The sequence below is a fragment of the Papio anubis genome, chromosome 6, assembly GCF_008728515.1.
Source record: "Papio anubis isolate 15944 chromosome 6, Panubis1.0, whole genome shotgun sequence".
NCBI lineage: Eukaryota > Metazoa > Chordata > Mammalia > Primates > Cercopithecidae > Papio > Papio anubis.
Window position 1 is genome coordinate 102,941,508 of NC_044981.1, and position 25,150 is coordinate 102,966,657.

Below are 25,150 nucleotides of genomic sequence, written 5' to 3' on the forward strand. Positions count from 1 at the left end.
AGCCACTCCCTGAGTAAGGACCTTGGGTTCTCGCAAAGCAGGAGAGATCCAGCTGGAGCCTGCAGCACCCGTGGGGACTGTTTGTGTTATTCTTTATATTTCATGCAGCCACATTAGTGAGGTTTGAGGATTTGGGTGGTCGGCATGATCATGGTCTTCAGACATTTGAAGGACATAAACACAGAGGAAGGAAGGAATTTATTTAGCTCGGAACAAGGGGTATAATTAGGGTAGGAGTAATGAAATAAAATTAAGGAAAGAAAGATTTAGACTGAATATTAGTGGGGTACTTCCAAGCAATAGATTTATTAAGCTTTTAGGTATTTTCTAGGGATTATTACTCTGTTTTCCAAGTCACTTGGAAATCAGAGGGATAAAGGCTGAGATAATCTTGAGGAAACGACAACCTTTGGGTATGGGGCAAAGTGAGAGGGCTTCACTTTGTCCCTCACCTGCCCCTAGTCTGTCTTATAAATGTGGAAAGCTCAGTGGGCAATTCCCTTCTGAATTACTTCTGTCTACCTATAGCACGTGCTTGGTGTTTTGTTCAGACCAGGAATTATTCAAAGGGTGGTGTGTTCCCCAAGGGAAAAATCTGATTGTGAGAATCTGGGGAGAGTTCCTACCTGCCCTGGGGTTGGGCAGGCTGATTTCTGCTTGTTATTCCTGCCTCTGGAGGGCAGGAAGAGGAGGCAAATTAAATCAATTCCAGTTATGGACAGGAAAGGATTTTGAAACTGTGGGTTAAAAGAAGATGACTAGTTAGAGACCAGCCTGGGCAACAGAGTGAGACCTTGTCTCTACAAAAAATTTAAAAATTATCCAGGCATGGTGGTACACACCTGGAGTCCCAGCTACTCAAGAGGCTGGGGTTGGAGCATCACTTGAGCCCAGGAGATCAAGGCTGCGGCGAGCTAGGATCATACCACGGCACTCCAGCCTGGGGTGACAGGGTGAGAGTCTGTCTCGGGGGAAAAAAAGAAAAAAAAAAGGAAAGAAAAGAAAAAAAAAGGATGCCTGCTCATTGAGGAAGTGGATGGGGCGGGGGGGCGAGCTTCAGCCATTGTGGAGTCTCTAATAAATCGGGAGCTTTTCTTTCCTTTTGGAGCTTTTCCTGTGCACTCTTGGGATCTACTTATGCTTTTCAAAGTCTAGTACAGCCAACTCTCCCATAGGGAAGGAGACACTCAGCTTCCTGGGACCACCAGTCACAGCTTTAGGACTTTAGCTTTCCTGGACCAGCCCTGACTGCACCATGCATTGCCTAGATGGTATGCACGGACCCAGGCTTCCTTCTGAGACTAAGAACAGATATTTGCGTTGTGGTATTTTGCATATGCCATTGATAGCACTGAAAAGTAAAACAGTAGAACAATATACTAATATCTGGGAAGATTTTCTTGGGACTTTCAGTGCATCTAACTTCCTTTCTGGTCACAGGGGTAGGCAGCTGGGGACTCTTTTCTATTACTGGGGTAGCTCCCTTGTAATTTTCCACTTTGAATCCTACATCTTTTTGTATTAAGTTAAATGGTGTTTTGCTCTTTAAAATAACCTTGTAATATGGCTGGTCTGCACTGCTCGCTTTGTCTTAAAAGGGAATAAAATTCTTAAATTGAAACCAAATCAGAGAGGGTTCTATGGCGCTCTCTGCGAGAGGCCGAGCGCGGATTCCGGTCTGATGATTACTTTGACTGCGGAAACAGTGGGGGCTGTAATCTCCGAAGCAGCGGACACTCGCAGCGACGGTTCCCCCAGTCCTTTGATTTAGACAGCCCTTGGCTGTCTTGCCTGGCCTAGAATCCCTATTCCATTGAAGTCTGGCCTCAGGCTGTCTTCTTGGGCAGTGCCATTTGCATCCAGGCGTGGGGAGGGCCTCTGTGTCCTCAGGGTGCCGTGTGTTTGTGGCCAGAGAGGATGAAGGGGCAGCAGAACCTCGGAGCAGCAGACAGGGGCTCCCGGGGAGTTGCTGGGCTGCTGCTCTGAGCGTCTGCCGGGGATGATGAAATGGGAGGAGGCAGGGAAGGCTCCAGAGCAGCAGGGTTCACCCATGCACCTGAAGTCCTAACGGCGTGCAGGTATGGTATAAAACAGGTGATCTCTTAATGAGGTTTTGATGTGTGCTCTGGCTTTTGAATTTTATGCTGGAGTGTCACCGCAGTGTGGAGTAATCTCCAAGGAAACCCTCACATACCTTCGACATCCATTTTCTAACCCTGCTTCTGAAGAGGGCAGCGTGCCCCAGTGATCTTAAGGGGCATTATAAAACTCTCAAGATAAGATTAATTTAGATTCTTGCTAATTTGAAAAGTCAGTGTAGTCATGAGGAATGTGTGAGTGTGCTGAAAAAAAAATGGAACAAGCCACTTTCTAAAAGGCAGGGTAATTATTGTGCAGGGTTGGGTTGAACAGAGGGTTTGTGTCGCGTTTACTGTTGGTGATCATCAGAGATGTCTTAAGCTAAGAACACAGTTGTCTGTCTCAGTGTGACTCCCGTTTACTGCGTATCAAGCTGCAGGAAGTCCAGCTGATGTAAATAGATTAATATTTTAAAAGTAATACAGAAGAATGAGGTTCCAAACATGTAATGTTTAATTATTGAAAACCCGTAATGGAATTCCAATCCAAACTCATCTCTCACATCTCACTAGTGTTCAGCAAAGAAGCTCAATTAGCTGGGGAGCCTGCCCACCCCACAGCTTGATTTGACCATCCCAGGGCCAAGCCCGTGCTCTCTGTTTAAGTGCCTGGCAACACAGATATGGGCAGCTTGGGTTTTTGCATGCGTCCTTTTTTGTTTTGAGACGCAGTCTGTCTCTGTCGCACAGGCTGGAGTGCAGTGGCTCAATCTCGGCTCACTGCAACATCTACCTCCTGGCTTCAAGCAGTTCTCCTGCCTCAGCCTTCTAAGTAGCTGGGACTACAGGTGCCTGCCACCACGCCCAGCTAATTTTTTGTATTTATAGTAGAAATGGGGTTTCACCATGTTGGCCAGGCTGGTCTTGAACTCCTGACCTCAGGTGATGCGCCTGCGTTGGCCTCCTAAAATGCTGGGATTACAAGTGTGAACCACCATGCTTGGCCCTTATGCCTTCTTATTAGATAATTGTTGCAGCCCTTTTTAGTAGAATTAATGGGTAAATGACTGTACAGTATGAACAGGACAATAGAGGAGAATTTGAGTAACTTCTAACTGGTACAACTCGGGAAAGTTAGGTGACCTTCCAGAAATCACAGTATTAAGGGCATTCATAGTTCCTTTGGGTTTATTAGGCCGTGAAGTATGTGTCTGGTTAGAAGAGTTTACTTAGTCTACGGGTAGCTGATCACCCATTCTCCTCTGGAGACCATAGTTCTTTGGCCCTTTAGGACATATGTGTCACTCACTCTGGATAAGGCTGAATTTGCACAGAGGCCTGTGGCAGAGAATGGCCAAAGGAAGAGATAAAATGATCAACATGACTGGAGTAAACCCTCATCCATAGACCAATGGGATTTAGTTCAAAATCAGTGTGCCAGCAAGGCTGAAGTAGTTTTCTTGATTTTGTGTTTTTATTTAGCATGACAGTTAAGGACAGCCCTTTGTGTATAAATACAAAAATAGCGATATGCCATTTGTTGTTGTTTGGTTTAAGTGCACGTGAAGAGGCTGCTCAGTTGTGGCTCCTTTCTCATGTAATGCTGAGGAATTCATCTGTCATGCAGAAAATGCAGCTGTGTGACCTAACATGCTCTTGAGGGGAGCCTCGGGGTTTGGAAGGTCACACCATAGGTACTGGTATTCATGATATCCTGTTGGGCTTGTGGGCTGCGTGGGGGTAACTAGAACTGAGAGGACAGAAATTGAGTTTGTAGTGACTGCTGAAGCTGAAACCACAAGATGAAATTTAATAGGGTCTAGGCCTCGGTGAGCACAGGAAGCTGATTAGAGGTGAGTCGGTAGGGGAGCACTGAGGCCGAGAAATAGTGCCACAAGGGGACAAGTAACCTTGATTTCTGGACAGAGCCTGTTAGCATGCAGAGGGGCCCATGTGTAGGAATCACCTTCACCTTCTCCTGCAGTTCAGTTACAACTGGTAGTTGCATCCTGAACCCTTATCATGTGCAGGATGGGGTTCTGGGGTATAAAGGTGCCAGAAGATCCAGGCCCAGTACCACAAAAGAAAGCTTTAATGAAAGAAAACGTGATAAGGCTCAGGTTTCCTGGCCCCATCTTAGGCATCCAAGTGATTAAGGTAGCATTTTTCAAAGTGTTTTCCTATAGGAGCCTACTTTAAAAGTAAGAGTTCTGTTTTTGAAAAGCTGGGGAAACTCTGGATGAATTAAGTTAAGCATGTTTCTTTTCTGCAGATCTCCTCAAAGGCTTAGGCATGGCAGCATGCACTGAGGAGCTCCAAAGAAGAGCATAGAATATGCAACATTTCCCAAGCTTATTGGGCCATGGGATCCTTTTTGAGGGGCAGAGCATTCATTGGTGGAGCTAGTGCTTCTCAGCATACACTTGAGGAAATAGAGTTGGGGCATACTGGTCAGTGGTAGGGTCAGTGGCGGGGGGGCAGTTGGAATGGGTTTAGGAATAGACAAGAACCTGAGAGAGTATTCATGTTTCCTTTCTATGGAGACCCTCAGAAATAGTAGTGCAGGTGTATGCAGGCTTCTATAAGAGGCTGTCCTGGTGTAAACTTTATGCTTTTGCACCTGCAGAAGGCAAGGCCTCCCAGCCCTTGGATTTGAGTTGGTCCACCCAGACGGAGGCTGTCCTGGGTACCCCACACCCATAGCAAGATACAGGGTCATTAACCACCGGGAGGGAGGATTACGGGATTAGTTAAGGACCTTGAAGTCACTGCCCCTTCCTAGATTTTCCTCATTTTTTTAGCAGAGAGTAATACCTGGAAGGTTATGGTAAGGATTAAATCTGAGAGTCTGTCAAGCTGGGTGAGACTTTTGGTCTTCCTAAAGTTATGGAAGCTTGCCATAAAGAAGCCCAGGAAAATCAGGAAGATGGGAATAACCGTTGCCACTCATCCTTGTGGTGCCTGGGCAATTGCTCTGGCAATGAATGGTCCCGCAGTGCTAATAACTGGGCCATTGGACTGCCTTACTGCTCCCAAGGAGCAGGCATCCTTGCTTCCTGATTTAGCATGTGGCCGTTAAAGATTTGCAATTCCCTGTAGCTTGACTTCTACTCCAACCACTTCCAGCTCCCTTCTCCCCACTCTCTAACTTGTGACCCATGCTTCCCTGGAGTTTCTGCACATTGCCTCTCTCCTCTGTGGTCCTCTGGCTTCATTCCCATGACCACTCTCTCCACCACTATTTAGTCTCTTGGCATTATATTGATTCCAGACTTCCCAAATGAGAACATCTAATTGGTTCATTGAGTTACTCTGTCCCTTTTAGGCAGAGCCCACACCAACATCTTGAGGTGTCTTTGGGTCCAGGCAGCTACAGCCAATGAGACAGCAGGGCCATGACCACAGCAGGCACCAGCATCTCATGGGCTCTGTTCTGATACAGAAGTAGTTAGCACACAGTTCTTTTTGTCCTCCTCTTTCTTCCCTCTCCTGTCCCTGCCCACTTTTGGAACATGCCAGTCTGTATTAAAGGCATGCCTATAGCAGGAAATACCCAGTAACACCTTTTATTTCACTCTTAGATACTAAGCACTGAAAGAAAGGCCTGCCCTCACATATTTAGAGCATCTGCCATATTTCTTTTTTCTGTGTCTCACCAGATCCAGGGCATGTTATGCAGGCTGTTTGAATTAGGCAACTCTGTTATGCTCATTTCCCCTCTTACCCAGGAGCCAAGAGTCCAGTTGTACGAAGGGTAAGATGGCAGTACAGTCTTTTTCTGCATCTCATTTCCTCCTTCAGAGTAGGCCAAAGAATGATGTCATTAGTCATACAGAGGTTAGGAAATGGGGATTTCTACCCAAATACTGACAACTGATACGTAATTGTTGCTAGTCTTAATTTACTTAGCTGTAAAATAAGCTGCTTGTCTGGTGGCTGCTTGTCTCTTTACAGATTTGTGGTGAGTGATAATATGATAGTACTATTGAGCCACTTGAATTTATTGGAAGAAAGGAGCTATATAAATAACAGGTGTGTTTAAATATATATGAATACATATCTGTGTCCCGGGTTGTCTTGGTTCACACCATTTAACAGTTCAGGCATTTGGCCTGGATGAGGAGATTCAGTTGGGCTAACCCAGGATTTGCTGATGAGGATGAAGTTGTAAGAGGGATCCTTAGTGGAGAATCCAGCATTTATGGAGCATTGGTTTTCAACCAGGTAGTTAGCACAGCAGGATGGCTAAATTCACAGAACAAAGACAGAAGAGAACTAGGCAAACCGACAGTCCACAAACAGGAAATAAGCTTTTCAGAGACAAAGGAACCATTGTGGAGATCCAAAGAAATCAGAAGCAGTCCAGCACATCCCTCCCACGTATCTAGGAAATTGTCACTAAGCAGTCACTCTCACACAGTTTTTAATTAACTAAAAAAGACGATAGGCAACCCAAATTATTCCTTCTCCCCAAGTTCGTGAGCCCAACACACGGGGCCTTTTGAATTTGCAGCATTATATACCAGATGCCATAAATGTCACATTTGTGTGTGATGGAGCATAAGGGATTCCATTGGTAACTCTGGCCCGGGTGACTGGTGCTGGCCTGAAGCTGAGCCTAGGGCTAAAACATCCATAGTGAGCTTTAAGACCACAGCCTGGCCCGAAAACCTCCTCATTATTGCAATTATATTGCTGTCAAACACTCCACAAACCATTAGAAGCATAGTAAAGAATTTGCGGGTCAAGTGTTTTGTTGGTTTGGATTTCTGGGTTTTATTTTTGCAGTGTGCTTTTTACTTTGAAGTACACATCAGAGGAAAATTTGTAGTAGGGTATTTTTCTCCTTCTCTTTTTTTAAAATAACAGATTAACAGAATAAAGGGTAAGAGTAGAGTATAGGTAAAACAGTTGGCCCTGTTTTTCTAAATAGGAAAATGTGTTACCTTACATTTGTAATAATACATAAAAACATCTGTATTTATGCGGCACTTTTTATTTTTTAGAATGCTTCCATTTGCACTATTTGTTTTGATCTTCCCAGCAGCTCTTGAAGGTAGGCGGGGTGCCAGAGGGCACAGGGGCAGGACCCAAAGTTGCAGAGTGGGCAGCATGTGAGTCTTCTGAGCCAAATGGAGTCAAAACCTGAGGCACTGATTGAAAATTGGGAAGAATGTATTTACAGATTTAAGAGTCTAATCAAGAAAACTTTCAAATGCTAGATGGCGAGCAGAGGCAGCAACTATCCCAATAAACTTGAAAACTGGACATGATGAAGGCAGCTGGGATGATACAAGGAGAGGTGGGATTGTGGAGAAGAGCCAGTTCTTCTCAAGAGTAAACAAAGACATTAGCAGAAACAAACAATTGACTTCCAGAGTCTCTCTGCCAATGCAGAGAATGGGAAGGACCAAGTTGCCCTGGCTTGTGGGCACAAAAAGGTGAAAACAGTCTCAGAGATCCCACTGAGACTTGGCAGTGTCTTGTGCCTAGACTAGAGCTAATACAGAGAACTAAAATATAAAGTGACACACCCCACAGATATATCTAATAGGTAGGTAAAATGCTTGAAAATATATCCTTGTATAGCAGTTGACACTCTTGAGGGGGAAATGCAAGACAGGAATTCTAGGAAAATAAAAGGAAGCATCAAAAGAATAATTTGGGGATATTTAGTACAAAATATGGAGCAGACATTTAAAATTTATATTAATGAGCAAAGAAGCAGGATATGGGATAATTTATCTTGATATATACTAAAAATATTATTCTCTTCAAAACAGAGCAGTTAATAATCCCCCCCATGCCTTGTGGAGAGTTCTGAGAAGGTGGAGGAGCAGTGAAGGGAATCCTGCTTTGACCACCATCTGATTAATCTAGGGTAGAGCTACTTGGAATGTGGCTGGAGTGGGGAAGTGGCACTATCTTGGAATATGTGATAGCAGAGGGGAAGAATGCTGGATATGATCAGCCACATTCCCTGGAGTTTAGAAAACCAGAGTTTTTTTGAAATGCCAAGGAAAAGTGGATTTGGTCCCACAATCAGAGGCTCAGTGCAGTTTGGGGAGTTATTTGGGGCTTTGTGTAAAGTTCTGAAAATGAAGTTATATCAGGAAGGCTGGGCTGCAAAAGGAGCTGAACCCTTGGGGGAATGCCCAAGTCAATAAAAAGGAGCTAGTAACACTATGTTCATAGAAGGAAAAAGAAGTAGAAGTGGATAGATCAGTGTTTAGAGCAAGTCGTGTGATATTTAACAAAAGAGGATGAGAAGGCAGGGGTCGGCAAATTTTATTTGGTTTCCGTTGTCTCCATAAAGAGAATGTTCTCTACACTGCAAAGAGCAGGGAATACCATAAAGAAGGGCACCAATCCCAAGTCAGGGTGAGAGAGAGAGATAGGCAGAGAACACCTGCTATGCTAAGCAAATTAGATCGCTCACAAAAGGAAATTGGTAGATGATTTCATATCTACATTTGGTTAATCTTTTGCTCTGTAAAAAATATAGAAACAGACAAATGTTGACCAAAGTTTTAAAATTGGGAAAGGGTTTCTGATTTCTGAAGCTCTAGATGAGTAGTTTGATGGCCTACCCTCAAAAGACCTTGAATATATTATTAAAGAAATAGTTGATGAGCACTTAGAAGAAAAAGATTTCGGCTGACCAGAAACTCAGAGTGAAGTAGGCAGCATAGTAGAGTGAAAAGAGGATGGGTTCAAAGTTCTGGATCTGAATCCTGGCTCCACTATTTGTAGGCTGAGACAGTTTAGGGAAACCACATCAACTCTGAATCTTTGCTTTCTCATTTTTAAGTAAAATGGGGAAAACAGTAGCTCCTTTACAAGTTTGTTGCCAGAATTAAGAGAGATAAGTGAAAGGCTCAAGCTTGGAATATAACGAATAGTCAATAAATGTTTGTTTTTAAAAAGCAATGACCCTGGGTAAGCATATGCACAGAGTAAAGAATAAAAAATATATATATAAAAAGCAAAGACCTAACAGTGGGACATGACTGCTGAAAAGCACATGCATTCTTGGGTGGCATTAGCAGAGGTATAGTGTTTTACACGAGGGAGGGAGCATTCCACTGGACTCTATGCTAGTCAGGCTACTGCATTCCATTCTGGGCTCCACCCTTTAAGAGGGGCATTAACAAGGTGAAGTATATTCCTGGGTCAATGGCAGCTGGTCTCACTATCATGTCCCTAGGAGGACAGATAGCATAGAAGGGCCCTGGGAACTTGTGCCCGGGGAACTGGATGCTGGAACTGGGGATGTTTAAAAATAACAGTCTGGAGCAAATATGATGACTCCTTTTAATTTTTTCAAAGACTGAGATTTGGAAGAGGAGTTGATCTGTGTTGGGAGACCCTGGTAAACAGTAGGTAGAAGTGACAGGGAGGTGGAGTGGTTAAACTTTCTAATAATCAACGCTGCTTGACAACAAAATAGACTGCCTCAATTATATTGCATAGAGACCTGCAGTTATGTTGCAATCCTCTTTAGCAAGCCACCAGGAAAATTGGTGCAGAGGAGAAAGATCGCTGTGGTATGAATCACTCTTTTGGCTGTGTAGATGGGTATGAATGTTTGTCTCTGTCACAGGAAGTATGGATGCCACCTGGAAGATGACCTATGTGTAGAAGGAAACCCAAGCTTGCTGTGGGAGATAGGTTGGGTTTGACCTGTGAAGTTCCTCAGAGTTCTAAATGTCAGGGATTCTGGAATTTCAAAACAGAAAGTTATTATCAAATATTAGTCACCTATCTTAATCCTGTAATTTGTAGTAAAATGCAAAAAACCCTTGAGATAGTGGAGCAGTGTGAGTTTTGAAGCCAGACAGATTTAACTTAGAATCTGGATCTGCCATTTCTTATCTGCATAGGTAATCTTGAGCAAGTTATTTAACCTGTCTAACCCCCAGTTATCTATACGATAAGGTATTTGTGGAGATTCAGTGAGGCAATTCATATAGCATTCTCAGCATGGGTACTAGAGCTTAAATAATGCTACCTATTGTTACTAGTGTATAATTTATTAGTATTACATCAAATTGGGGCTTGCAGTAGTCACAATAATAAAAGCCATGACTTTCATTAGAGTGTCCTGGAGATATTTGAGGACTGGGCAGAAATGGACACCAGGATCTGAGTTGAGCAACCTAGAGTGCCCACAGGTAGGTTCAGGCTATGGCCCAGGGTGCAGAAAATGTGCAAGAGACTGTCAGAAGAGAACTGAATGAAGCAATGCAAGTAAAGCCCATAGCCAGGTGCCTGGCAGAGCCCAAGCAATCAGTATGTAGTTGGTGAGTGGATGAGATGTCACTGGGAGCAGCTGTGGACTTTTGAAAAGCAGCCAGAGAGTGGGCTAAGGTAGTGGACACAATGAGGAATTATCAGAGGTGCCATTAGTTCTGCCCAGCAGTGCCCTTGACCTGGGCCACCTGCACACAACGTAAGCTTGACCCTGTGGTGTTTCAGGGGTACCACCCATCACCGGGGCGAGATACAGCCCAGGGAATGAGGAGGCTGGAAGGCAGAGTCAAAGTCCCTGGGTGGAGGTCAGGGGGACTGCTTCAGATACCACTGATAGTAACAGCAGTCCTTCAAAAAGTCCTCTTACTGATGTCTGATTAGTTGTGTTGTGGAACTATAACCACATATTTTAGAACATGATTTTTGCCATTTTCTGAAAAGGTTTGCAGGAAGGAAGAAATGAGGTGTGTGACCACAGACAGAAGCTGGGCAACTAGCACACTTCACTTTTTAACACATTAGTTTGATGGGTTTTTCTTATATACAAGTACAACCCAAAGTCCTTCCCTGCAACTTTTCTTAAACTTTTGTAGTCACAAATAATGAAACTTCAAATACTCATTAGAAAACAGGAAGAAAAACAATAAATGACACAAAAGAGAGCCAAATATATACTTGAAAAACAAAAAGTTACAGTAAACAAGGTAAATACACATCTGAAAAAAGATTCAGATAATACATTTTAAAAAAAGAGGAGTCACAGTATTGGGTTAGAAGAACAAAGGGAAATTTGACATTGAGACAGTAGATATTAAGGATAATTTTTTGCTAAAAACTGTTAGTTGCATTTTAACCTTTAGAACAAATCTGTTGATAGAGGACAGTGTGTGCTAATTTTTCCACTGATTGTTAATAGACAGATTTTGAACTCCACAAGGGCAGGTGTACTAAGTCTCTCCTGCCCTGTTCCACAGCCCATTGTCTCCTGGAGTGCAGCGCAGTATTTATTTCAGAATGAATGAAAGTGTTACAAATAGAAGATCAGTTTTCTCTTAAACTTCAGTTTGAAGCAGAGATGCTTGAATGAAAACAAAACAAAAACTTGTGCCTCCAGTTTCTTGGGGCAGATTCTACCTTATATGAGGGCAGGAGCTGCATTTTACTCATGTCCGAGGTTCCTAGCACAGTACCTCACCCATGATAAATGATGTTCTGAATAAATGTTCACTTTTCAGTGAGTAAAGTGGATTATGTGATGGCAAATTTTTCAGGGCAGAGAGTAGTTATAATACCTGGAGCTGATAAAATGGGCATGGGACGGCCTGGCAATGGGAGATGGGCTAGGACGTTGCTTCCTTCTTAGGAGGCACATTTTCCATGTCTGTAGTCCCTTCCCAGTTTCCTTTCTTTCTCACATGTTTCCTGGGCAGGATCATCACTGTGGATGATCTCCTTTTCCAGCTGAGCACCTGAGGCTCAGAGGGATTAAATGCCTGGCTCCACCAGGAGCTGGAGGTTGGAGGAGAGGACAAGATGATCACCGAGGTTCCTTTCAGGGCTTAATTTCACTGCTTTGAGATTTCTTAGGTGATTTCTGTGCCCTCTCAGGACCAAATAACTGGAAAACAAAGAGGCAGGCATTTGGTACCAGGCAGATCAGGTTTTTTGATGTATGATTGAATTTTTTAGTTTCCATCTAGATGACTTGTATTGTGAAGGTGTAAGTTGCATTCATCCAGCTTAAATGAAGCAGAGAATTTTATCAGGGTATATTAATACTCTTAAGCAACCTAAAACATCAGTGCAAAGAGAAAAATCATCTTCTGAATCATGTGTGTGGCTGTCAGGGTGGGCCTGCAGTCACTGAATACAGACCAGGATTCCATCTCTTGCACTGGCTGTAGAATCAGAGACTTGGGTCCGTAATAAGCCACTTGGTAAAGCTCATTGAGATCCTGAAAACCAAGCCCATCTCTGCTAGAGCTCATGGCACATGAAAAAGAGAAGGAAGGATCTGCTCCTGTGACCTGGGTCAAGATTTCTAGAACCCAGCTTAAAATTTATAAGATAAGTAGAACCTGAGTCATGGTATAAAGTTCCTACAGGTCTGTTTTCTTTTCTTTTCTTTTTTTTTTTTTGAGACGGAGTCTTGCTCTGTCGCCCAGGCTGGAGTGCAGTGGCCGGATCTCAGCTCACTGCAAGCTCCGCCTCCCGGGTTTACGCCATTCTCCTGCCTCAGCCTCCCCAGTAGCTGGGACTACAGGTGCCCGCCACCACGCCCGGCTAGTTTTTTTGTTTGTTTGTTTGTTTTGCATTTTTTAGTAGAGACGGGGTTTCGCCGTGTTAGCCAGGATGGTCTCGATCTCCTGACCTCGTGATCCGCCCATCTCAGCCTCCCCAAGTGCTGGGATTACAGGCATGAGCCACCGTGTCTGTTTTATAATGAGCCCAGGTCTGTTTTCTAATGAGATTTTTCACTTCTAACAAAGATGTGCTTTAGCCTCTCCTTGAGCTCCAAATCTTATTTAAGAGAGAGAGGGCTAGAGCAAGCTAGAGAACGAGAATGAATAAAATACAAAGCAAAAGAAACAAACAAACAAAAAATAAACCCAAATGAAAAGAACTATGTAGCAAACACCAGCATGTTGGAATCTAAACCTGCAGAAAGTTTCTTATTTTGAAAATGAACTTCTTCGTGCATTTCTTTTTATTGTATAAGAGCCCTTGCTGTTTCTACTTTAAATTCCTCTCTCAATTCCGTATGGCTTTGCATGTCTATGACTAGGTCATCTTTTTTCTTCCTTCACTCAAATCCAGCTCTGCAAGAAAAACTTGGAATGGTGAGCTTAGTGTTGGTGTGCCCTTCCCCACTTTGTGAGGGCGCTTCCCTCAAGTGAACATTCTGCCATGGCAGAGTGGGGTCATCCAATCTTAAAAGGCACCTGATACTGTGGCTTCTGGCCTTTCCTTTGGAAGATAGTTCTGCCATGTAATGAGTCAAGCAGATCGTCCATCAGCTCTGTTTTTAAATAAAATATGCATAGCACAGTTTATGGCTTCCACTATTCAAACAGCAGTTGAGCCGAAGAGGAATGATTCATTTTAATGGTTCTAACGCTCATTTCCAAGCAGCCATGTCGCTTTATCAAGCTTTTGCCTGAATTAGAAAATGACTGGCCTTGGAAAAAGAAGAGGACTCAGCAGGAGTTGAATAGAGGCTTTTCAGGATGGTGGGCAGCTGGGATGCACATAGAATTGTGGGCTGGTTCCTTGTCCCTGCAGACAGCTCCTCTGTTAGCCCTAGGACAGAGCCTCCTAGGGAGCAAGGTAGGGGCTGGTATCTGTGAGGTGTAGCATGAGTTTGCCCAGAGAGAAACGTGCCGTTTTATCTCACAGGCTCATAAGAAAACAGTGGATGAAAATCTCCCTTTCCCTCTTCATGCAGCCATAGAAGCATCCTTCCCATAAAACACATGTAAAACATGTGAGACAGGCTGAGGATTGAAAATATATACTCTGTAACAAGCTTAGTGATATGCCTAGCAAACAATCATTAGCTCCATTTTACAGATAAAGAAACTGAGGCTGAGATTTTCATAAGGTTGCACTGCTAATAAGGAATGAAGCCCAGATTCATGCCAACATCTTTTGATTCTAAATCCCATGTGATTTCCATAGCCTCTTTTGCCACTCAGGGACACTGAACTAGGGCTCTGCTGGTGGCAGTGCCTAGACCCAAAGGAACAGTTGATGCTGGAACGACGGCACTCCAGGGTAGGGCTGGGCGCAAGTGCTCAGGTGGGTCAGTCTGAGGCCCTCAGCCCATGCTGTGAGGTGACTGTCTATAGGCAGAGCAGACCCCAAAGCCTTCAAAACACTGAGCACCCCTGCCCACGTGCTTCCATCCTCCTCTTTTTTTTTTTTTTTTTTCTGAGACGGAGTCTCGCTCTGTCGCCCAGGCTGGAGTGCAGTGGTGCGATCTTGGCTCACTGCAAGCTCCGCCTCCCGAGTTTAGGCTATTCTCCTGCCTCAGCCTCCCGAGCAGCTGGGACTACAGGCGCCCGCCACCACGCCCGGCTAATTTTTTGTATTTTTAGTAGAGACGGGGTTTCACCATGTTAGCCAGGATGGTCTTGATCTTCTGACCTCGTGATCTGCCTACCTCGGCCTCCCAAAGTGCTGGGATTACAGGCGTGAGCTACCGTGCCCGGCCTCCATCCTCCTTTGCTTCACTTGAATGAGTTCATGATTTTTGAGCTGGCCTAGACTACAAGATCAGTGCCACAGTCAACATGCCAAGGCCCAGAGAACCTCCCTCTTATGATAAGCTACAGTTTTGCTTAAGGAACTATAACTTCTGGGCTGTTACGTAGGAGATATATTAGTAGACAGTCAGATGAAGTGGAAAGCACATGAAGATTTTTTTGTTTTATTTTTCAAATTGTTGATGGCATTCACAGAGGTGCTAATATCTTTTTTCTTTTCTTTTTTTTTTTTTTTTACTGTTCCGTTGCTACAAACATCTTTGCCCAGTTAAAGATTTCAGCAAAAGGGTTTCTTAATTAAATATTGCCTGATGCCAGATTACCACTCAGAAGGCAGTGGTGGATTCCATTAAAGGCTGAACTTTACTCCCACAGCTAACAGCTGATTAATGTGTTAATTACGAACCCTGTCCCCCTCCCCCAGTTGCCTGAGTTTTCTCTTAAGCCCAGAAGAACCTGTATATTGTGCCCATGTGGGTAACCTTATGGCATACTTTGGCCTTGACTTTGACGTTTATATAAAAATAAAGGCTCAGTTGCCAACATGAATAGCTTTCTCTCTTTCCGGGGAAATACAAGATGGAAAGAGTTATAAGAACCTCAAGTCCACAAGTCCTGCCTTTCGGCTTTCTTATATCAGGAGCAAGTGATATATCTGCTGAGGCAGTGTCTTTGGAGCAGTTGAGCGGTGTAGGTTGCCACACATTTATTTCACAGGAAAGGAGTGAATCCATCAGGCCACTGAGCTTAAAAGTACTACCCTGGCAGTCAGCCACCCAAATATAAATACTCTAAATGGACTAAAGGAAATGTTCATTCTGTTGTTTAGAATTGGACGCATCCCAGGAAGGTAAATTTAATCTTTGAGGACTGCTGTTATAGGGTTGAATGGAATACGCATTTGTTTATCTCCTTTGTGATCTTTTTGTCTTCCTGGTGATACATTATGTATTTGTGATACGAAGCATTTCAGCTGTCTCGCTCAATGGCATTGCATTTGCTGATTGTTGGGTCCCCAGATTGGCATCGTTAAACAGCTTCAGCCTCTGTCCAATCTGGGACCTGTTAGTGAGAGAAGTGGAACCAAAGAGGCCAGATTCCAACAGAAACAAAGCCGGGGTGAAATTAGGGGGAAATCATTCCAGAGCTCAGTGCGTAAATCCCTGCACTTCTTAATCTTTATCTTTTAAAATATCTGAAGGAATTTTGGTACTTCTTGGCATAATGAGGAAAAAATGATTCCTCAAAAAGTTAACAAGTGAAATAAAATGTAAAGCTGTCAATGAAAGAAGGGAAGAATAACCCACCACCCCACAATTCAGAAAACCAGAGTTTGAGACACATGCTGTGTTTCCTGGATATGCAAATGTTGTTTTATTAAAGAGAGAGGGATATAGTATATATTTTCATCTAAATACACATCTTATGTAATCAGTTCAGGCTCTTATGATGAAATCTTTAATTACTAGAAGTGTGTCATTAGTTAGATGTAGAATGAATGATAGTACCGTGTTTTATTGCCTCACATGATATAGCCATTTGTGCCATAAATTCATTGACCTCATCTTAAATGATGAGTCCTGTAAAAGACTTGATTCATTATTTCTTAAGTGACAGTTTTTTCCTCTAATAATTTTTTGCTTCATCAGAAAGATTGCTTTTCTGTATTTTTAGATCAGTATTTTAGATCAGTATTTTAGATCAGTATTCTGAACTGAGATTTAATAAGGCAAGGACACACACACACACTCTCTCTCTCTTTCTCTCTCTCTCTCTCTGTTTCTCTGTCTCTCTCTCTCTCTCTCATGTTACCCAAAACAAGATAGTCAGGAACTGTCACACTTTGGGATGCTGCCGAAAATCAAGCAGCTAACTGTAGGCCTTTGCTTTAATGGGAAAGTTTGATGAAATAGGATTTTGCTTCTAATGTTGATGTCTGTAATTCTTTTTATGTCAAAATAGATGAGATATGGTGGAGAATTCTCATTTGACAACTGGGATTGATCTATGAGCATTCCTTATTCATCAATGGATTACTGAAAGTGAAGGAAGGGAAGGGAGAACATATAAATTATATTTAGATTATTATTATTTTTTACTCCATTTGAAAATATTTATTTGGCTTGAGGAAACAGGAATCCTTTGGAGGCAAATAATTCAATCTGGCAATTTAAAAACCAATTAAGGATTTCAGAAAACTCTTCTCCCTTATGGCTAAAAAATAAGATCCAAAAAAATATGCCAGAAAATGGGTATATTATTTTAATTAGTTTAATTCATTGATAATTTTTTTTAGTCAATGATTAAAGAAGCTATTTTTGATCCTTCACTTCAAGCTTGTAAATTTGCACTTCAGGCTTTCTATGGATGCCTAATATTGAAACATAAGCAGGTGGTTTTATTTCATAGTGGAATTTAAGTGCCACATCATTATACATTAATTTTATTTAAATGATCAAGTTTATAAAACAATAACTTACATGCATCATGTTTCTAATACTTGTTTACTTAACCTTTATATGAAAAATTTGAGGGTCTGATGGATTCTGTGGGTCTCTTCTCATCAGAGGCAATTCTGCACTTTTTTGTAAACTGGGCATCTCAATTATGATAAAAACTTCCCTTAATTCAGGAGTAACATGAAACACTATAGTGAAACACAGGAGTATATTAGCATTGAATTTTTTTTTTACCACTTTAATAATTGCAACAGTTTTGATAGCTAAATTGAAAGAATGCCTTTCTAATTAATCATCAAAGGTAACTCAGCAGTTTCCTCACTCTCAAAAATTTTTTGCAAGAAGTAGTTTGAAAGGGCAATTTGATGAGACTAAACAAAACACGAATGTGTGCCAATAAGTATCTTATTCAGTCTCACACCATCAAGTTTATTACCTGCAAATACCAGTGGAGAAAAAGTGAGAAGGAAAAGAGTGGATTTACACATACAGACCCACATCTGCCACGTGCGTGTTCGCCCATGATCACATACCAGCATGCCACCACTGTTTACAATCAAGGAAAGCTGAGAGTTAAATGAGATGAGTAATCAAATGCCCAGCATATGTTGTTTTTGCATTGTTTATGTGACCAATCATTATTAAAATTTGTCATCTTTTAATTATATCAGTTTATGATAGTTTTTTTAAAAAACCAACACGCACCAACAACAGAACAACAGACAGCCTCTTCAACAAAAACAGGGTCTCATTTAGAACAATATTGGAACCAGTGCTTTATTGGGGGAGAGACTCAAATTCAATAGACTCACCATTGCACTGTTTCACAATTCTTTCTTTGCTGCTATATATGGCTTGAGTGCTGAGAAAATGGCCAAAAAAAAAAAAAAAAAAAGGAAAAAAAGAAAAAAGATTGTGTGTGTAAAACTCTGTCAAAAAAAAGTAAGGCACTGAAAGAACTATTGAAAATTTTGACATCTGTTTATCTGTTTATAGCTATGGCAAGATTACTCATATTAATTCTTGTTTAAAATGCCATATGAAGGAAAGACATTTGTGCAAACAAGAGTCATATTTGAATTGTAGATCATGTCTTCACCATCTGTGAGAGCTGATGGTGTTGCAAAATTAATGTGTTAATGAAATCACAATAATTTCTCCAAAGTAATGGGTTCTGAAGCTGAGAATGAGTATTTTTTGAACTTTGATGTCTAGTGATTTCCAATTGGGAGAAGCTCTCAGCCTTTAATTAGTTCTGCAGCCCAACTTTAAAATAAATTTGGTGATGTCTTTCTTTTGCCAGGAGTAGATCTGAAGGGGGGAAAAAGCCATAACAACTTTTGGAAAATGTTCTCTGGTGTTTGAAAAGTTGTTAAATAAGACTGCCTGCCAAGAAATGTCACCAAAAATTCTGACTACTGAGAGAGAGTGGGCAAACAGCTCAAAAAATAATTCTAGCTTGCTGCAACATCACAGGTTGGGAATAGCTAAACCTCACACAGACTTCATGATTAATTCCAAGTTTCTCCTTGGAAGCCAGACATAATGATGTTCAGCGCTTTGTGTTATTGGTTAACACAGTACACCCTTTCCAACTGCATTATCAAACATAGTCAACAGTGTAAAGTGACTTCGCATGAGGAGAATTGTAAGGGGTAATATTTCAAGCCCATTGAACTTTTTGGAGAACATTTCCCTCCAAAACTCTTTAGGTTTGCATTTACAATGAGCCTTTCTGACAAGTGAAAATGTGTGGGCAGGTACATTGGACAGGTATATATATTCCCTTTTCTCAGAACCGTCTTTAGGTCATGCTTAAAGGGGACAACACAATTTCTTTAAGAAGGAAGAATAGGAGGTTGTGATAATTGGTATTCTGAAGGGCTCATATTTATAAAGCCAACCCATCATTTTACAAACATTTCAGAATTTTACCTTTTAGAAGGAAACAGTTCTGCCTGTTTGAGAAATGCTGGTAAAGTCTAAAAGAACGTTTATGTGAAACACGAAACGTCATCTACCCAGGTAAATTGCTTGTCTTACCTGTTGTGGTTTTTTATTACTGTGTTGTAGGTATGTGACTGGTGTAAGCACATAAGACACACAAAAGAATACCTGGATTTTGGGGACGGGGAAAGAAGGCTTCAGTTCTGCAGTGCAAAATGTCTCAATCAATACAAAATGGACATTTTCTACAAAGAGACCCAGGCCAATCTTCCAGCTGGGCTGTGCAGCACATTACACCCTCCCATGGAAAATAAAGCAGAAGGCACCGGGGTGCAGCTGCTCACTCCAGACTCTTGGAATATCCCGCTAACAGATGCTCGGAGGAAGGCCCCCTCCCCGGTGGCTACAGCTGGCCAAAGCCAGGGCCCTGGCCCGTCGGCGTCCACCACCGTCTCTCCATCTGACACTGCCAACTGCTCTGTCACTAAAATCCCCACGCCAGTGCCCAAGTCCATCCCCATCAGCGAGACTCCAAATATCCCTCCTGTCTCCGTCCAGCCACCTGCTAGCATCGGGCCTCCCCTTGGCGTCCCGCCTCGAAGCCCTCCCATGGTGATGACCAACCGCGGCCCGGTGCCGCTGCCCATCTTCATGGAGCAGCAGATCATGCAGCAGATACGCCCACCCTTCATCCGCGGGCCTCCGCACCACGCCTCCAACCCCAACAGTCCCCTGTCCAACCCGATGCTTCCCGGTATCGGGCCCCCGCCCGGCGGCCCCAGGAACCTGGGCCCCACTTCCAGCCCCATGCACCGGCCCATGCTATCGCCCCACATCCACCCCCCGAGCACCCCCACCATGCCCGGGAACCCCCCAGGCCTGCTGCCCCCGCCGCCCCCGGGCGCCCCGCTGCCGAGTCTTCCCTTCCCGCCGGTGAGCATGATGCCAAATGGTCCGATGCCGGTGCCCCAGATGATGAATTTCGGGCTGCCGTCGCTCGCCCCGCTGGTGCCGCCCCCGACCCTGCTCGTGCCATACCCCGTGATCGTGCCCCTACCGGTGCCCATCCCCATCCCCATCCCTATCCCACACGTCAACGACTCCAAGCCCCCCAACGGGTTCTCCAGCAACGGGGAGAACTTCATTCCGAGCGCCCCTGGCGACTCCGCGGCTGCGGGCGGCAAGCCAGGCGGACACTCCCTGTCCCCGCGGGACTCCAAGCAGGGCTCGTCCAAGTCCGCGGACTCGCCCCCTGGCTGCTCGGGCCAGGCCCTGAGCCTGGCGCCCACGCCCGCCGAGCACGGCCGGAGCGAGGTGGTGGACCTGACGCGGCGAGCCGGCAGCCCCGCGGGCCCCCCGGGCGCGGGCGGCCAGCTCGGCTTCCCAGGTGTGCTGCAGGGCCCGCAGGACGGCGTCATCGACCTGACCGTGGGCCACCGGGCCCGGCTGCACAACGTGATCCACCGCGCGCTGCACGCGCACGTCAAGGCGGAGCGGGAGCCGGGCGCCGCGGAGCGCAGGACCTGCGGCGGCTGCAGGGACGGCCACTGCAGCCCGCCCGCCGCCGGCGACCCGGGCCCGGGCGCCCCGGCGGGCCCCGAGGCGGCTGCGGCCTGCAACGTCATCGTGAACGGCACGCGCGGCGCCGCCGCCGCCGAGGGCGTTAAGAGCGCGGAGCCGCCTCCCGAGCAGCCGCCACCGCCACCGCCGCCCGCGCCCCCCAAGAAGCTGCTGTCGCCTGAGGAGCCGGCGGTGAGCGAGCTAGAGTCGGTCAAGGAGAACAACTGTGCTTCCAACTGCCACCTGGACGGGGAGGCGGCCAAAAAGCTGATGGGCGAGGAGGCCCTGGCGGGGGGCGACAAGTCAGACCCGAACCTTAATAACCCCGCGGACGAGGACCATGCCTATGCTCTGCGGATGCTACCCAAGACCGGCTGCGTGATCCAGCCTGTGCCAAAACCCGCGGAGAAGGCTGCTATGGCGCCGTGCATCATTTCCTCGCCCATGCTCAGCGCCGGGCCCGAGGACCTGGAGCCGCCGCTCAAAAGGAGGTGCCTCCGAATTAGAAATCAGAATAAGTAAAAGGTTTGTATGTCCGCCGGGCGCTCCTCCGCACCAGCCAGTGCACCTCTCCTTACTTCTGACAAGGCAGAGGCGAGAGTTGTAATAATAGTCATGATTTTACCGTGTGTGTTTTATATTGCACCCGGTGTGGTCACGCTATCAACATTCTGAGCCAGCAACTCTGATGCTGAGTTGTTCAGTAGCATCATTCCCATTTTACAGCCGAGGAAACTGAGTCACAGCATGTGAGTGCCAAGCCCCAGGTCACTTACTTGAGGGGAGAGCTCAGTCTCGAACCTGTCGTGAAATACTCTGTCTCTAATTACACGTTTATTATCATGCTCATCTCCGTAAATCACCCTGTTGGAGAAGAGAAGGATGGGGGGAGGAAGAAGAGATTAACTGGGGACACCTAAATGTGCGATCATGAGGTTGCAGGGCAGTAGTGAAATGTCCAGTGAATCCATGAGCTGGGCCACCTCCTAAATAGAGTTGGTTGCCTCAGTGGCAGAATGTCACCAGCTTTTCTTGATAAGGACGGAATTCCATTTGTAAAGTGAGAATGAAACCTAACTCTTACATGCATATGTCAACTGAACCCAGGCTACTAAGTCCTATTTGCCTGGCAGGGTATCTTTCCTGTTCATGGGGTCTCCTTCCTGCAGTTTGGCACCAAGCAGCATCCTCCAGGGTAGGCCTCAAGCGTCACTGACCAGCTTTGCTCTCTCCCCGTTTTGGGGCCCAGCAGCTCAGCTGCTGAGTTGCTCACCTTTGTAGGTAATGGGAGGCTTCGATAGGGAAGAGGGTGGCATTGCTAAAGTGAGTGACGCTGCACATCTCTGACCTCATAGACTCCTGCTTAATGCCAAGTGAGCTGCTGAGAGTGAGTTAAAATTTTCAGCATTGGAAAGGGGAACTAACATGTGCCTGTGACAGGCAGAGGTGGCCTCATTTGCTCCTCCTGCCAATCCTGGTGGAGTAGGCATCATCTGTATCTCACCAAGGAGGTAGATGAAGCTTAGGGACTGTGCCCAAAGCAGAGCTGGTACATGGGGACGCAGTATTCAACTCAGGCCTGTTGGACACAGCCCAAGCTCTCCCCTCTATCCAAGTGGGTATCAAACAGGCCGAAATTCAGTTGAGTTTATCAACTTCTTATGGAGAGGAAGAGGAGAGATGAGCATTTATCAAGCACCTAACTTGTACACTGCTCCTTCCAGGGACTGGGGAGATACAAAGGCAAATATGGTGGCGTGCCCCCATCTGGTGGGAGTGCAAACTCCAGGAGGAAGGAAGCGGGGCCAGGAGAGTGGATCTCATAAGATGAATAATTGCTCACATTTGTATGCAGGCTGTCTTCTAAGTGTTTTTCAGTAGTATTTATTTGGATCTGGATCCATAGGACAATTATCGTCTTCATTTTATTGATGAGGAAACCAAGACAGAGACATTAAAGTAACTTGCCCAAGATTTTACCAAATTTGCAGAGTTGAGATTCAAATCCAGGCTGTCTGACTCCAGAGCTGCATTTTTTTAAAAAACCACTGTAGGAGAATAGGCTAATGAGTTTCTTTATTACTCCACATACTAAAATTGTTTTACCCACCTCAGTGGGTAAAACAACTCCCAGGTGTCGTAGGGGAAAGTTTCTTAAAAAAAAAACAAAAACAAAAACTAAGTCTACCTCCTAAGTTCTCTAAGTGTTCAAACAGTTGAATTCTTGTTAAGCCTACATTACCAACCCATTACTCCACAGTGGGAAATACAAACGTGGAGCACAGCACTTGCTGTGGTGTGTCCAGTCCATGATTTCTAAGTTGGGCCTCCAGCATAGCCAGGAGATTGCTTGGGAAGCACAGACCAGAGAAGGAGACTTGTAGGTTGTGGAAGAAAGGTTTCTCAGCTACCATTGTTTGAGGTTTCCTTTTCCTCTGATGGCTTTGCCAGTAGAGGAAGAATACTAAAAATGAGTTCACCATTCCTTCTTGATTTTACATCTACAAGTTCTGCTGCCTGAAGACAGATGGCCTCAGCCTTCTCACAGTCACCTCAATTGAAAATGCCCCTGATTTCTTCATGAGAGTAATTTAATCTGGTTGACAAAGCTGTGAGTAATGGGAAGATGTGTGACCAAAAAAGTGATGGCCTTCAGAAAGTCAGAAAGCACTGGGAATTGTCAGTTTAAACACATTCTAATATCACTCATTCAGGTGAGGCTGAAAGAAGAATGGGAGGGTGAGAGATTTTACTATTATACCATCACTGGAGTGAGAAGGGACCAGGTCAAGAATAGTGACACTAACGTATGAGTAGCATGAGACCAAAAGAACATAAAAACATAAAATATACGATGGCTATTTGGATGATATATGTTTCTGAATAAAGAATCAGTCTTGTATGTGGACCAGAATCATTAAAAATATTAACTTGGCTCCAGCCAATTTCAGAAGATGTAGTGATGAAATTGCCCACTACCTCTTGAGACTGAAGAATTCTTTCAATGATGGGTCCCCCAAGAAATTACAGCTTTTCTTTAAAATCAGAAATACTCAGGCTTTGTCAGCTATGAAAGAGTGACAAGGCAAGTGATTTAAGATGGGGGAAAAACCACCTCTCCTCCACTAAATCACATTTCCTCTTGCCCTCGGAAGTTCCGTGTCACCTCACAGCACAGTCTCAACCCACCATAATTTACTCACATTCTCTGGCCCTTCCTGGCTTATTTATTTATTTATTTATTTATTATTTTTTGAGACAGAGTCTCACTCTGTCGCCCAGGCTGGAGTGCAATGGCGCGACCTTGGCTCACTGCAACCTCTGCTGCCCAGGTTCAAGTGATTCTCCTGCCTCAGCCTCCTGAGTAGCTGGGACTGTAGCCACGCACCATGATGCCCAGCTAATCTTTGTATTTTTATTAGAGATGGGGTTTCACCATGTTGGCCAGGTTGGTCTCCAAATCCTGACCTCAAGTGATCCACCCGCCTCGGCCTCCCAAAGTGCTGGGATTAGAGGCGTGAGCCACCACGTCCGGCCCCTTCCTGTTTTTTTGTGCACATGTGGTGCTGTTTTTCTTCTATGCCTTCAGAAACCCAGACCATTCATATGATTGGGGAAACTGGAAATGTATCCACTAAATAAAGGACTGTATGGCTTTCGTGCCCTGATACTGAACACTGGTGACAAGTTAAAGCTGAAGTGGAAAGCATTACAAACCAAAAGCGAAACTCAGGCTGAGATATGGTGGGTGAGGTACAGGTGAGTGATTTCTCCATGTGCTTGGTAATTCATTATATATTATTTCTCATATATATTCATTATATATTATATAGGATAATCTGTCAACTTCAGTCAGCATCTTCGTTCTTCTCCCTATGTCTGCCTTTTTCATACGGTAGTACTATTTTATTATTTTTATTTTATTTAATTTATTATTTTTTGAGACAGAGTCTTGCTCTGTTGCCCAGGCTGGAGTGCAGTGGTGTGATCTGGGCTCACTGCAACCTCTGCCTCCTGGGTTGAAGCAATTCTCCTGCCTCAGCCTCCTGAGTAGCTGGGATTACAGGCATGTGCCACCATGCCCAGCTGATTTTTTGTATTTTTGGTAGAGATGGGATTTCACTATGTTAGCTAGGCTGGTCTCAAACTCCTGACCTCAAGTGATCTGCCCACCTTGGTCTCCCAAAGTGCTGGGATTACAGGCGTGAGCTGCCGCGCTCGGTCTGTAGTACTGTTTTAAAAAATCATTTAAAATAGATCAAAAGCAGACCAAAGTATCTAGAAATTAGCAACCCAGGCAGCTACAGTTGTCTTCAAGGAAGTCTTATTTGCTAGTTCTTTTTAAATTACAGGGTTTTTTCCCCATTTGGAAATTATTCTTTTCCTGGTTACCTGCCTTTATGCATTCTTGTGTGTTGATATGATTACAAATTATTTCAGTGGGCAGCTATTTTCTCCAGATGCAGAACTAATTAAGTTTAGTTGAAGATTTTAAAAGGTTGTAAACTTCCTTTAATCTTCAACTTTTGAGACTCCAAATGCCAGTTCTGTAGCTTCTGTAAGCTGGAAAAAATATCCCCCCAAATAA

General features: G+C 44.4%; 1 protein-coding gene across 17 annotated transcripts in view; it reads left to right on the forward strand.

The window, feature by feature from the left end:
- LOC101015920 (sine oculis-binding protein homolog) overlaps positions 1 to 25,150 on the forward strand; it is a 172,294-nt gene that overhangs the window by 125,658 nt on the left and 21,486 nt on the right. For 15 of the 17 annotated variants that reach the window (XM_003897976.3, XM_021937655.2, XM_009205775.4 and 12 more), the window contains one exon: positions 19,129 to 21,087. In XM_003897976.3, coding sequence (XP_003898025.1) covers positions 19,129 to 21,084 — 1,956 coding nt within the window. In that variant the 3' untranslated portion in view covers positions 21,085 to 21,087. Of the gene's footprint in view, positions 1 to 19,128; positions 21,088 to 24,151; positions 24,322 to 25,150 lie in introns of all 17 variants that reach the window. The other 2 variants (XR_646291.2, XR_646290.2) reach the window with 1 other exon arrangement.